General features: G+C 38.2%; 1 protein-coding gene across 8 annotated transcripts in view; it reads right to left on the bottom strand.

Annotated features, from left to right (window-relative positions):
* Nucleotides 1–14,878, bottom strand: part of LOC126457370 (rho guanine nucleotide exchange factor 7) — a 127,136-nt gene that overhangs the window by 83,209 nt on the left and 29,049 nt on the right. For 7 of the 8 annotated variants that reach the window (XM_050093622.1, XM_050093616.1, XM_050093614.1 and 4 more), the window contains 2 exons: nucleotides 8,741–8,942; nucleotides 1,832–2,050 (listed from right to left, as the gene is read on the bottom strand). In XM_050093622.1, coding sequence (XP_049949579.1) covers nucleotides 1,832–2,050; nucleotides 8,741–8,942 — 421 coding nt within the window. The remainder of the gene's footprint in view (nucleotides 1–1,831; nucleotides 2,051–8,740; nucleotides 8,943–14,878) is intronic. The other variant, XM_050093621.1, reaches the window with a different exon arrangement.

Here is a 14,878-nt window from a genome sequence, read left to right as displayed (position 1 = left end):
CATTCAGCAACTTTTTCATGCTCCGAATGATTTCTCTACAAGTTTTGCTCCACCCATCATGTCCAACAAAAAAATGGGAAAGGGCTTACATTTGCCTCCTTAACAGTTGCCACTGATTCTGCCCTGATTACTGCAATTTTTATTGTTAGTAGGGAGGCAAGTTTGTCTTTATCATAATAAAGCTATTGAGACAAAGATAAATGGTGGTAAGAAGCACTGAGAAAATACTCACTAGTGGTGCCTTCTCTGTGTTCTTCAGATATGGCTTGGAAGAGGTTTAGAATTCATGATATCTCTGTTTGTGATCCACGAAGAACAAAAACGCATTTCTTTAAAGACCTCAACTCAATCCAAGCAAAAAATTAATTTCACCTCCTTCTGAATTACATAACACAAGATTCATACATTGTGAACAACTTCAAATATTCAAATAAAGACCAACAAAAAACAAAGTGCTAAGGTACAGCAATATAAATCCCTTGACAAGTGAACCTACTATAGTGTGGCAATGAGTATCTCTACCCGTTTTCCATTATTACAAATTCTTCCAAGTTCTCTGAAACTATATGAGTAAGTTCATACAAAAAGAGTTATGATATGCTACATCCCTCATTCCTCCCATCGTCATTGAAATCCACCATGTATTTACCCCAGAAAATACTCAACTCTTCAATGACAGCTCTCTTAGGGTTAAGCAATATGTGAATTGCTCGATTACATCTAGGTGTGGACCATTTATGTGAAAAGCATAAATGCAACTATGATTTTTGCACAATTTTCTCAGATATCACAATTTTCCTCTTCTCCAGTGCCCAGGTTGATTTCTAACAACTGTTCAATCTTTGTATGAATTTTTCAATACTATGAGACCTTTCCTGGGACCTATCTTTTGTGGGATCTGCTATAGACATCTATTGCACACTGCATTTTACAGAACTCCAGGGGGATGGTGATGCCTTGATTTTGTGGTAGGAGGCAACCAAGAAAGCACTTGAAAAATTAAATGCAAAAGAATAGTAAAGCAACTTTAATATTTTCGGTTTTACATCCACCATGAACTTATGAAAGGTTAACTGTAGATTTTACGAAGACTGTAAATTTTTGTCAAAATATAGATTTATTGCTGCACCACAACTGACTTGTTTCAGCCTTAGATGTAATTTACAAGTGATCCAAGGGGCTGCCAAAAGGCCTCTATGACCAAAATTTTAATTTTTGAGACAAGCTTACAGCTCTGGCACGACCTTCAACAAGCAACATAAAAGGCTTCTCATGTGACCAAGAGAGTGTTCCCACAAAAATTAACACGTGAAGGCAAATTAACTACACAAGAAACACACAGCATTCTACTCATAATATGCTATAACATGATTAAAGAGCCTACATGAGATCTCTACAGCTCATTCTGAACAGCTGGGAGTATTGCAGCTCTTAAATGTCTAAAAATGAAAAAAAGTTCACATTTACTTTTGTGACATTTGTTGTCAAGTAAGTGAATGAATATATCTCTGCCCCATCTGCAAAAATAAACAATAAAAAGTGACAAAGACAGAAAATCAGTGAGAAAGCTTGTTTTTGTCTTACTTTGCATAGGAAATAATTATAAGGAGTGGCACAACAAAGTAAAGAAATAAGAAATCATACAGTAATCCTTAAAGGTCATGAGCCTCCATAAAAAAATAAAGAGTATAAAACACAAGAATCCAACTGTTTCTTAGTGAAATAAGAAATATTCATTTCTCAACATGTAGGCTATACAAAAAGAATATTGAACTAAAAAAATGAGAGGACAATGTATTAGACAATGCATTAATAAAATTTAGAAGTTAACCTGTATTTGTCAAGGATGCACACAGCCCTCGGATGAGAGGAGCAATAAACATGATGCACTTGTTTCAGTCTAGGTGCAGATGTGAGGAAAATTTTTCCCACGCGTTGCTCCTGTGGTGGACGCTGACTGCATTCCTCCAACGCTGCCAGAAGCTGCTGATGTGTTTCAACAACAGTAACTATGTTGCTGACTAACTGGCGATATTCATCCCTGGAGAGTCTAGAAAATGGAATTAAACACGGAAGTTACTCCTATTTATACTCCTAGGCCTTGTCTGAATATAAAATATTTGTATACGAATATGAATACTGCATTCAAAAATGAAAACTTACAGTTTAACCCTAAAATTAACAACACACTAAATAGCTTATAACAACAATATTCAATTAGGAAAGAAAGGTGTCACAAAATCAACAACAGGGTTCTAGATCTCAACTGCAGCAGGACATGGGTGGCATCTACGAGATTCTTGGTATAAAAACAGCTGTTTTAGCAGATAAAGGTAAGCATCTGAAATTGTAAAAAACTGGCAAAGTGGAAGTGAGTGAAAGAATGAGTGTGAGACGGTGAGACGGAGAGAGAGAGAGAGAGAGAGAGAGAGAGAGAAGAAATCATCCACTGGTATGACTACCGGTCAGCTGTCCACAGGGATGAACGGCCACTGCCAAACTGTGACCAAGGGCAAAATAAAAATGTTCAAATGTGTGTGAAATCTTATGGGGCTTAACTGCTAAGGTCATCAGTCCCGAAGCTTACACACTACTTAACCTAAATTACCCTAAGGACAAACACACACACCCATGCCCGAGGGAGGACCCGAACCTCCGCCGAGACCAGCCACACAGTCCATGACTGCAGCGCCTTAGACCGCTCGGTTAATCCCGCGCAGCAAGAGCAAGATAGATACCCTGTGGCACAACATGCAGCTGAACATAACACACGTGATTTCAATGGCTGCTTCGCTACCTGAGCCATCTGGATCCTCCCCTCCACCACCAGCTTTTCTGAACAGTGCAGATGGGAGCATCCTTACAACATATTCTCCACTCGCGTAATTATCCTGGCCTCAACCAACAGTAACAAGGCACTACTGTCCCCACACCCTCCACCCAACAGTTGCCACCCCCTGTACCCTATCATCTCCTCCCCATTCTTGTCTCTCACCCTATTTATTTGCAGCCCTCTGCCAATGCATCTGCCTGTCTTTCCATGCTCCTCTCCTTTTTTGTTCCTTTTTTCCCCACCTCACTGTCCCACAACCTCCTGACATTGCACCCGTTGGAGTCTAGTCCATGCACGCTCCACCAGACAGAATTTGTCTCTCCCCCCACCCATACATTACTATCCCTTTCGGCCTGAGACGCTGGAGATGGCAGTCATGTTTGCGAAAGGGGTGTGCGTGCTTTGTGTGTGTGTGTGTGTGTGTGTGTGTGTGTGTGTGTGTGTGTGTGTGTGTGTGTGTGTGTCCTCTCTTTATTCATGGAGGCTGTGGCCAAAAAGTACACGTGAGTGTCTTTTAATCGTGCCTGCCTGCAACTTGACATGTCTTCTTTACAGTAAGTAGTAATCTATCTCTTCCTACAATGTAGACTACACCCACACATATTCACACAAGCACAACTCCCACGCACATGACCAATGTCTCTAGCCACAGAGAGCAGACTGTGAGCAACTGCACAGTTGCTTGCAGTCCAGCCTCAGTCACCACAGACAGACATCATATGTGTGCGAGGTGTCCGAGGTTACTATTAATATTGTATGCCAGGTCATTAACATAAAACATGAACAGCAAGAGTCCCAACACAGGCACGTCTCAAGTCACTTCTAAATCTATGGATGGCATTCTCTCCAATGCAACATGCTGCTTCCTCACTACCAGAAATCTTCAATTAAGTCACAAATTTTGTTTGATACACTGTATGATCATACTTCTGTTAAGATTCATTGGTGTACTACTGAGTCAAATGCTCTTCACTAGTCAAGAAATACTCATTCACAACATTGCCTTCATCAATAACCAATGTTTTCAGAATCTGCATTGGCTGGCATGCAGACAGTCATGCTGTTTGAGATACCTTGTCACATATGCAATCAGATAATGTTCTAAGTTTCTGTAATAGATGACTGGCAGTGATACTGGACTGTTATTTAAGGATCGCTTCTGGTTTATGTCGTGTGGGAAGTAGTGATGGTGGTTATCGCTGAAACAATTGGTTTTCAATTATACTGGTTCTTTTCCTCTCCAGTTTAACCTGACTGTTAAAATTGCCTAAAAATAACCAGTTTCTGAAATAACCAATTTTCGGTTTTTTATTGCCGTTACTTCTATTAATAAACATAGATTTCAAACAAGAAATGAAAGATTCTAATGAGGGTTAAGGAGTAGGAGTTCATGATCGCTAGGAGGTTGAGGCAATGGCAGAAATCACTGTCTCCGGCAAAGACTACGAAGGTGAATTTTGGATGGTGTCAGTTTTTCACCCTGAAGCAGTCACAAAACTAAAGGTTCAGTTATCATCCCAAATTATAGCATCTCAATAAAATTACAGGTATGGCAATCACATTTATATTTTCTTCAAAGGAACACTGTTGGTGTTTTCTGCTTATATAATGTCCAAAGTTTATTGTGCATCCTCCCATTTTTAATCTTTCAAAGCAAATGGAACACTGTACTTCACTGACACCTCACTTCATAAAATACTTCCAAACTAGGGATGGTGCCCCCGACAGTAAGAAACTACCACATACAACAGATGAAGTTAAGTCTTGCACACTGTGTATACACGTGTACCATCCCATAGGTCATGCCACATGGCAGTAGCTACATTATTGTGTCTGCAACACTGTATCAATTCTTATTTCTTATGTTTGTTGCTAGCTTCAAACTATGTGTGTTGTTATTAAAATAGTGATGAATGGTTTTCACAGGGTATTCGGAAGTTCCCACTACAAACTTCTAAAACTTGTAGAGGTGAGTGGGTACATAATATTCTGAACAGGAAGCCACATCTGAAAATGTTCTGTTTCCATGCTACAGTCATTTGAAAACATGTTTGCTAGGTAGGTATTCAACAGGGTACCGTATTTACTTGAATCTAAGCTGCACTCAAATCTAAGCCGCACCTGAAAAATGAGACTCGAAATCAAGGAAAAAAAAATTTGTCGAATCTAAGCCGCACCTGAAATTTGAGACTCGAAATTCAAGGGGAGAGAAAAGCTTTAGGCCGCACCTCCAAATCGAAACAAAGTTGGTCCACTGTAATATGAGGCACAATTTAGGTCCAATGAATGACGATAGAGTTATAGTAGTTTGGTTCGAGTCGTAAGCTTAGCAGTTAAGCTTTACCAGGTAGCCACTGCTATGCGTCAGGCACTCTGTCCGCATTTATATGGGTACCCTTCCTTTTTCATGTGTTTCATCTGGTTTGAATAGATAGATTATTTTGCTTTGATCTGATAAGTGCCATTCTCTTTGTTATAGGTGTTTACGTCATTCTAAGCTGAAAATGCATTACTGTTCTAAGTCATACATTGTTTGTCGCATTCTGATAATGAGTGTTTACGCCCTGTCGCCGTCCGCGGCGTGGCTTGCTTTTGTGCACGTTACCGCCACTTACAATTAAAAAAAAAAAAGAAGAATCATCTCATTAGCGAAACAATGGCAAGAGACTGCTATTTGTTGTTACTTAAACTGTTGCTTTCTTTGCTAATGATCAACAAGAACCAAATAATAGACTGCCTATGATAGAAGATGTTCTGGACGAGAGCCTACAAAAAATTTTCTCTGTTTGAAAATCTTTGCAGACGCCTCTTTAGTACATTACATTCTGCACAGAAATTAGAGTCATCCTAGATTTAAAAATCTAGTCAATTGCCGTGCTTCATTTCTGACTGTATCACTATTAGGCATAAGAATAATACGAATATAAACATGACATGATATGTATATTCTTCCGTGTCTGCTGTTGTCTCATTCTAGTTTCGTAGTTTATTAGGCAGACAGGATTTAAATGAGATAGCAGCAAACATGAAAGAATACATGGCAAAATGTTTATATTCGTATTATTCTTATGGTGAAGAGAATACTGCATGTGATACACAATTCATAAACGTTCCTATTAGCAACTATCTTCTCACAGGTAGGAAAAAATTGAGAACGTAGAGTTGGCCATATTGACAAACATCCCAAACAGTCTTGCCAGTCGGATTTTCGTAGTACATTGAAATGCTGCTACACTCGAAGATGAACAATACGGAATTTGTATTTACTTCGTTGGATAATGTATGAAATTGCAGTGCTCGAGACTCATGGAGGAGAATAAATCTCGTCTTCCACTGTTTTTCTTAATTTATTTACTGACGCACAGGTTTTGGCGCCAGTATTTATCTTTGTGCCTGCAAAGCATGCCTGTGTAGCACTACATATATTCGATGGCAGAAGTTAGTTGTGGGGGCACCTACCAACATTTTTCAGAACTTCTGCTTACTTTTCACTCGATTCTAAGCCGCAGGCGGTTTTTTGGATTACAAAAACCGGAAAAAAAGTGCGGCTTAGATTCGAGTAAATACGGTAGTCATGGTGGGACATGGTTACGTCAGATCAGCTGATGCCATTTGATGTCTTCCTACCTCACTGACCTGTTTTGGGCCTCATGTGTGTGTCTGTGAGTTTTAGAGCAACACAGTTGGTTACACATTTGTAGAATACACCAACACGATCTTTCTGAATGACAAAACTCACTGTAATGAAAGAGCTGCTCACCGTCTTTATCCAGATCATTCTCCATAATGTCCGACTACACTGCATACCCTTTTCACTACAATTATGCAATGACTTCGAGAAGGGGTACCTTCACCGTCAACAGGCATGACTGTGATGCTCCAAGAAGATGCCACACACATGAATTGGAAGAAGTCATACCGCATTACATGGAAGAGAACCCATTAACGAGTACAGGAGCAATTTCTGTGGCTATTAATGAGTTAAACTGTAAAACAAGTGACGCACTAGATCACGGCTAATCAATTATTTGTAAAAGTGGTTGCATTATCAACATGTTTTCAAATGGTTGTACCATGGAAATGGTACGTTTCCGGGCATGGGTTCCAATTCAAAATATTATCTACTCACTCCCCTCTACAAGTCTTAGAAGTTTGTAATAGGAATTTCCAAACACCCTGCATAACAATTCAGTATTTCAAACCAACATAAAATTTATAAATAAACATTACTTGCATTTCAAAAATAGTTGTATTTAAAAACCAATTAATTTGAGCAATGGTGCTACGGCAAATTGATATGCCTTTTTTTACCCAGTTACTGATAAAAAACTGTTACAACCGAGACTAAATAAAGACTAAAAAATACTGGTCAGTCTGAACTAAAATACCGGAATCAGTTTTAACTACTTGGTTTTTCCCACAGTTTTTTGTTTAAGTGATCTAAAGCATATCATGGCTAAGAAAGAGGCTAATGCTGTTGAAAAATGTGTATAGAATGTGACAGGGATACCATCAAGCCCTGGGACCTTTTTTAATTGTAGTAATTTCAGCTGTTCCTCAGTCTCACTGACATTATCATCCATCTTCAGATAACATTCCTGTGAGCTGGATTAGAACAAGTAATTTATGAATTTCAGGCCAAACTAATCGCTACAGCTCACTGCTCAACCAAGTAAGCTTTGAAAGGAGTGTGTTTATGTGCTTGTTTACAACTCAGTACAGTGAGAGATTACCTTTACTCTCTTCAGTGTTTAGATAATACATTTATTACAAAGCTCTTGCATTAGTTGCAGCATAAAAATATTGTGCTACTTTAATTTAGAACACTATTATAATATCTTCAAATAGTGATATAAAATTCACCTTGGTAAATTCATGTGTGTTGTGACTGTACTGGCTCTATTCGTCCTGTGTTTTTGTTAAATTTGTGTATATCACACCAAAAATTCCAAAATTGTCACATAGTGCTTCACGTCAGAGGATACTGCAATCATTATATCCGTGGAAGTAAGAAGGACAACTTCCTTGCTCAGACTTGAAAGGACAGTTAAAAAGATTTACAATAATCAGGGACAAAAAAATTATAAAAGTTAAAAACATGTGGTACTGTGATTAATTTCGTACCACAAATAGACAAAGAAAAATGTAATGAAAGAAATTACAATTCAATGATGATGAAAACAATGTCTGAAGTACAATATACTGACACATCCTCACAAGTGAAATGCTCATAAAAGTTTCAGGAGTTGAAAATCCTCTCTCTAGGAAAAAAGCAAAGGCAATTGAGTAAACTGAACTTAACAGAGCTTGAGACAGGAAAGTTCTCCAAAAATCACAGAAAAATGAACTTTGCTGCAAACTCTAAAAATATCTTTACAAATTTAACTGTTACTAGTGAAGTTCCCCAGCTTTGCATTGGTAGCATTAAGTACTTATGACTGGACAACTTGTCTGGCATTGCAATAACAAATTGTGCACACAAACCTGCCTCATGAATTACTCCATCCATAAGTGAAAATTGCATCAAATCCTTACAGTAGTTTCAGAGATTAGCCTTCACATCTAGGCAGAGAAAAGTAGTAGGGGACTTTCATCATTGTTCAGTCAATTTGCCCGTAATACTTACAAATTATACACACAAACCTTCCTCATGAATTAGCCTACTTATTAGCAAAAAGCATATCAAAATCATTACAGCAGTTCCTGAGGTTAGCCTTCACACGCAGACAGAAAATGCACCAGGGGAGTTTATTTTATTCATATGCATAGATTTACGTACTCTGAGACTGGAATAAGTATAGTTTGCAAAACAGTTAATGCTTCTAAAAACAGTTATAAAAGAAAATGTAGTGACTCAAGTATTGTTCCTCAGCAAGAAAGTTAAAACATTTAGTAATATTCACTTACATGTCAGACTTCTCCAGGGGACTGAGGAAGTTTTTCAACAAAGTCTGCAGCTCTGCTACATGGGCTTTCTCAGATTCAATAAGGTCCTTCAAAACCAGATTTCTGTATGCTTTCTGCTGCGCTGCAATATCAGGAGGGAGTTTCACTGGTGAGATCTTCGTAGTTCCTGAAGCACCACTCTCTGTAACAGTGAATAATGTGCCTACAAGGCATTTTCTTGGCTGTGAAGCAAACAGTTGAAATACAATAAAACATCAGTATGACTGTTTCTTAAATGTTTAAACTGAACATTGACGGAAAGATGTAAGCCACCTTTCACCTCTCATAATAAAAAGTCGGTTATTAGATCATTTAACCAAAAATAACTCATTACCATGGTAAGTTTACACAAGCTTTCATCATTAAGTGACCTGATGTACTTTTTTAAGTTATTTAATGAAATATATAGTTGCCCTTCTTCCCCAAGTTCCACAGAACTCGGTAACCATGTACAGGGTTGATTTTTCCTTCTTTTTTTTATTGTTTCACAAATGCTGTTTCTTTTTGCTCAGTTCATGTCACCCACATCATAAAATGATGTAGGGACTCATTCTTTTTCACTTTCATGGATGCTCGTATATATATTAATACTCAACAAATGAATCTCAACATGTACAGCATTCTACACATAAATATCCATTTCATTAATAACATCTTACTTTTATCCTCAAAAATCAAATAATACACAGTAGAGATCAATACAGTAGTTTAAAAGTGGCCTTCATCCTTTATATTTGTATTAGATGGTGTATCAAAGATCTTCACATTGTCCATCTCACAGCATACTTCAACTGCTTGCCCTCCACTAAAAAGATTAAATAGAAACATGCATATTCTAGCAATTCTTATTTGCCAAGTCTGGGAAAATGGTGTGCTGACTGAAGTGTATTAAGGACATTGGAGCAGATAAGGAACAAAATTGAGTCACATCACCTCAAATGCCTCTGGGATTGGAAGAAAATTAGTGTCAAATATTATAAGCTCATTCAATAAACAAACAATGATGCTGGAAACATAGGTGGTTTGGTTGTGGAAGTCACACTGGTCACTTTTAAGCTGTACTGTTAGATGCAATGAATACAGAGCAAGTATGACTTTAAAATTACTTTAAAAACTTCATTAAAGAAGATGTAAATGAGCTTCAAGTTCCTAGTAACCACCTCATATACAATATTATAAAAGAACTATTAACTGTCACTCTTTTGCCAGCAAATTACTGCAATGACCTAACGGATCTATGCAATTTTTAAGTCGGAAAGACTTTACGGCACAATGGTGATGTTGGAGCCACAGCATCTAGTGCAGTGCCGCGAGTGGAGACAACCGATATATAACCAGTTTGCATGCCCTGAGACCAACACTTGCAGTGTCTGTATGTTCCTTCTTGGCTCAATGTTCCATGCACACCCTATCTACATCAAAGCCTCTGTACTTTGTATCATGCCCTTTCAAAGGAACCATACCAGCATTTGCCTGAACCGATTTAGGGAAATCATGGAAAACCTAACTCAGGATGGCCAATGCAGATTTGAACCATTGTCCTCCCGAATGCCAGAACTTAAGTGTGGGAGCAGGAAAAGGAGAGGAAAGATCAAACATATGATAATGGTGGTTCTGGTTCATTTATTATGATAAGATCACAAGTAACAGCACATGTTCACTATAGCCTTCCAACACAGCAACATAGTGCATCTGAAATATGGCACGATTGACAGTTGGAGCGATATGTCAAAGTATGCCATCCTTCTGATCAAGAAGAATCTGGATACATCCCTGATAGACATGATCTTTGAGATATCCCCACAGCCACACATCACATGAATTTAGGTTGTGGGATCTGGAAGGCCACACATCTTGAAAATGCCTAGAGATGATATGGTAAATACTGAAGGTTTCCCAAAGCAATTATATCACCTGGCAAGTGATGTGTGATGTCGTCCCATCTTCTGAAAATTGTGGTGTAGACACAGTTACATTCTTGCAAAAGCTGGAATCACTCATTGCACAAGCAGGACCTTACAATGTGCAGGTGTCACTGTACCCCTAACAGACCCGTAAGGTGTTACTTGAGATCAAATAAAGTTGAAAACATTGATAACATTCCTTCAGAATGTCAAAAATTGTTGAGGGTAGTGGCAACCAAATGACTATTCAAATTGAAATGTACAATTTATGACACTGGAAATATACCATCAGCCTTCAGAATATCATCATCCATACAATCCCAAAGATAACAAGGGCAGATAAGAGGAAAAACTATTGTACAATCAGCTTAACAGTTCATACATCGAAGTTACTAACAAGAATGACATACAGAAGCATGGAAAAGAAAACAGAGGACATATTAGTTGATGATCTCTTTGCCTTTAGAAAAGGTAACGGCTCCAGAGAGGCACTTGGTAATGGAACCAACACTTACAAGACACTGAATTCAATGAACTGTCTAATGAGTACAGAACATGAATTGAGGGAAAACCGAAGAAAAACAAAAATAATGAACAGCAGCATAAATGAGAATACTGAAAATCTTAACATCAAAATTTGTTACCCAGAAGTAAATGAAGTGAAGGTGTTTTGATATCTTGGAAGCAAAATAACCCAAGACAGATGAAGCAAGGAGAACATATAAAGCAGACTAATGTAGGTGAAGAGGGTTTTCTCAGCCAAAACAAGTCTACTAGTATCAAATATTGGCCTTAATTTTCAGAATAAATTTCTGAGAATGTGTGTTTGGAATACAGTATTGTATGGAAATGAATCATGGGCTATGGGAGAACTGTAAAAGGAGAGAAGCTAAGCATTTCAGATGTGGTGCCACAGAAGGATGTTAAAAATTAAGTGGACCGATAAGATAAGGAATGAGGAGGTTCTACACAGAATTGGTTAGAACAGGAACATACGGAGAACACTGACAAGAAGAAGGGACAGGATGATATGATATCTGTTAAGACACCAGGGAAGAGCTTCCATGGTTCTAGAGGGAGTTTTAGGGGATAAAAATTGTAAGAGAAGATAGGATGGAATATATCCAGCAAATAATTGAAGAGTTGGTTGCAAGCACTACTCCGGAACGAAGAGGTTGGCATGAAATAGGGAATCACACTGGGCCGTACCAAACGAGTAAGAAGACAACAACAAAAAGCTCAAGAGAGAACTGAAAATGCTTGTTGGCAGCATCTGTGATACATCAAGCTCTATTGATGGAGATTAAAATTACATACTCCAAGCTCATATTGTTTATCCCAATAGAATAAAAACAATTTAAACTGCCTCACTGGGAATCCCAAACTCCACAGTCATAGGCTGCAACCAACATATTCAGGCCCTTCAGTAGCCAGGAGAAAAAGTTTATATTTAAGAGCATATACTTGTACCAAAGATACTACCGTATTTACTCGAATCTAAGCCACACTTTTTTTCCAGTTTCTGTAATCCAAAAAACCGCTTGTGGCTTAGAATCGAGTGCAAAGTAAGTGGAAGTTATGAAAAATGTTGGTAGGTGCCGCCACAACTAACTTCTGCCATCGAAAATATGTAGCGCTACACAGACATGCTTTGCAGGCACAAAGATAAATACTGGCGCCAATACATCTGCATCAGTAAAAAAATTTAAAAAAAGTGGAAGACGAGGTTTTTTTCTCCGCCCCGAGTTTCGACCACTGCATTTTCATACATTATCCAACAAAGTAAATACAAATTCCATATTGTTCATCTTCGAATGTAGCAGCATTTCAATGTACTACGAAAATCCGACTGGCAAGACTGTTTGGGATGTATGTCAATATGGCCAACTCTATGTTCTCAATTTTTTGCTCCCTGTGAGAAGAGATGGTTGCTAATAGGAACTTTTATGAATTGTGAACCACATGCAGTGTTCTCTTCACCATAAGAATAATACGAATATAAACATTTTGCCATGTATTCTTTTGTGTTTGCTGCTATCTCATTTAAATCCTGTCTGCCTAATAAACTACGAAACTAGTGTGAGACAACAGCAAACGCGGAAGAATATACATATCATGTCATGTTTATATTCGTATTATTCTTATGCCTAATAGTGATACAGTCAGAAATGAAGCATGGCAATTGACTAGATTTTTAAATCTAAGATGACTCTAATTTCTGTGCAGAATGTAATGTACAAATGAGGCATCTGCAAAGATTTTCAAACGGAGAAAAATTTTAGCTAAACTCTCATTCAGAACATCTTCTATCATATTATTTGGTTCTTGTTGATCATTATCAAAGAAAGCAGCAATGTAAGTAACAACAAATAGCAGTCTCTTGCCATTGTTTCGCTAATGAGACAATTCCTCTCTTTTTTTAATTGTAAGCGGCGATAGGGCGCACAAAAGCAAGCCATGCCGCAAGCGGCGACAGGTCGTAAACAAACAAAATCAGAATGTGGCAAACAGGTCGTAAACACACATAATCAGAATGTGATAAACAATGCATGACACAGTACAATAATGCATTTTCAGCTAGAGTGACGTAAACACCCATAACAAAGAGAACGGCACTTATCAGATCAAAGAAAAAAAAGCAATCGATTCAAACCAGACAAAGCACGTGAAAACGGAAGGGAACCCGTATAAATACGGACGGAGCGCCTGACGCATAGCAATGGCTACCTGGTAAAGCTTAACTGCTAAGCTTACGACTCGAACCAAACTACTGTAGATGTATCGTCATTAATTCGACCTAAATTGTGTCTCATAGTTTAGCTTTGTTTCGATTTGGAGGTGCGGCCTTAAACTTTCCTCTTCCCTTGAATTTCGAGTCTCAAATTACAGGTGCGGCTTAGATTCGGGAAAATTATTTTTTTCTCGATTTCGAGTCTCATTTTTCAGGCGCGGCTTAGATTCGAGTGCGGCTTAGATTCAAGTAAATACGGTATGCATATTCCTTGACAAGAAATGCAAGTGTTCACTAATTAAAACACACTGGGAACAACCATAGGGAGGCAATATTTTGAATCTAATGGAGTTCTTTGCTGAAGTGAATCTGACACTGCACAGAAAATCAAAGTAGAATATAATTCCCTGAGTTCCGCGCCTTGTGTGGCTGCATTTCATATTCGGCATTTCCAGAGGGCAAGTGCATCAGAAAATCAAAGGTATATTGTGTGTGTTTTTTGAGCTACTGGGTCACTAAGCACAGGATTGTAAAACTATCACAAATATATGGATGAACATATCATCAAATAACCCTTGTTTCCTATGTCTCAGTCACACCCCTTGCATTAAAAACAGTGCAAAGAAGGGCAATGTCTTTGTTCATACAATAATAAAAGCAATCACAAAATCCTTTCCACTACAAAGAAAGCTTTATTTCTCAGATAGCTTACAAGATTTCTACTTCAGTACACAATGCAAACACTGTGTGAGTTTCACACATCTTTAAATTGCACATATATAAATTGTAGCACCCAAAGTTCGAAATAAGGTAACTCGCATCTTCTATGGGTCAAGCAATCCAGTTTTATATGAAAATCCTTGTTTCATAGTAAATTGTCACTGAACTGCTGACAGCCCGCACACTGGAAATTTATTTTGTCACATCAGAATCATGCTGCATCGTTTGCTGGAGCTGAGAGGTATGCACAACAATCAATAAGTTCCCTTATCACTATCAAGAGTGCACATTCTTTCTCACAACTCCCAGCAATTCCTCAGAATTCCAAAATAATGATAAAGAGACAAAAATTACAACTAGCTGATCCTTGACATGGATGGGATCTTCCAATTGTATCACTCTAAATGCAGATTGGCAGAGGAAAGTAGTTACACACACTGCACCAAAACATATTTCATAAGATACTCAATATTGGATTTCTTTATTCTGTGTGAAGATATTTTCCCACAATTTCTGGGACCTAGAAGCTATACAAATAACCTCTGTATAACATCTTCCTATGAATCAAAGTAATTCTTTATTGTTGGAAGAACTTTGTTCATCTTATGCCTTCGAAAAAAACTTTGTGCTCTGCCTTACGGGAGGTCTTGTCAAGGGGGAAGCCTCTCAGAGAGGTCCACCGCACGAGCTTCTAGGGAAGTGATTCCAGTGGTGGTTTTCCATTGGCTTCCACTGATGATGATG

The sequence above is a fragment of the Schistocerca serialis genome, chromosome 2, assembly GCF_023864345.2.
Source record: "Schistocerca serialis cubense isolate TAMUIC-IGC-003099 chromosome 2, iqSchSeri2.2, whole genome shotgun sequence".
Lineage (NCBI taxonomy): Eukaryota > Metazoa > Arthropoda > Insecta > Orthoptera > Acrididae > Schistocerca > Schistocerca serialis.
The sequence above is the reverse complement of the archived record's forward strand: the minus strand, read 5'-3'. Positions and strand labels throughout refer to the sequence as shown.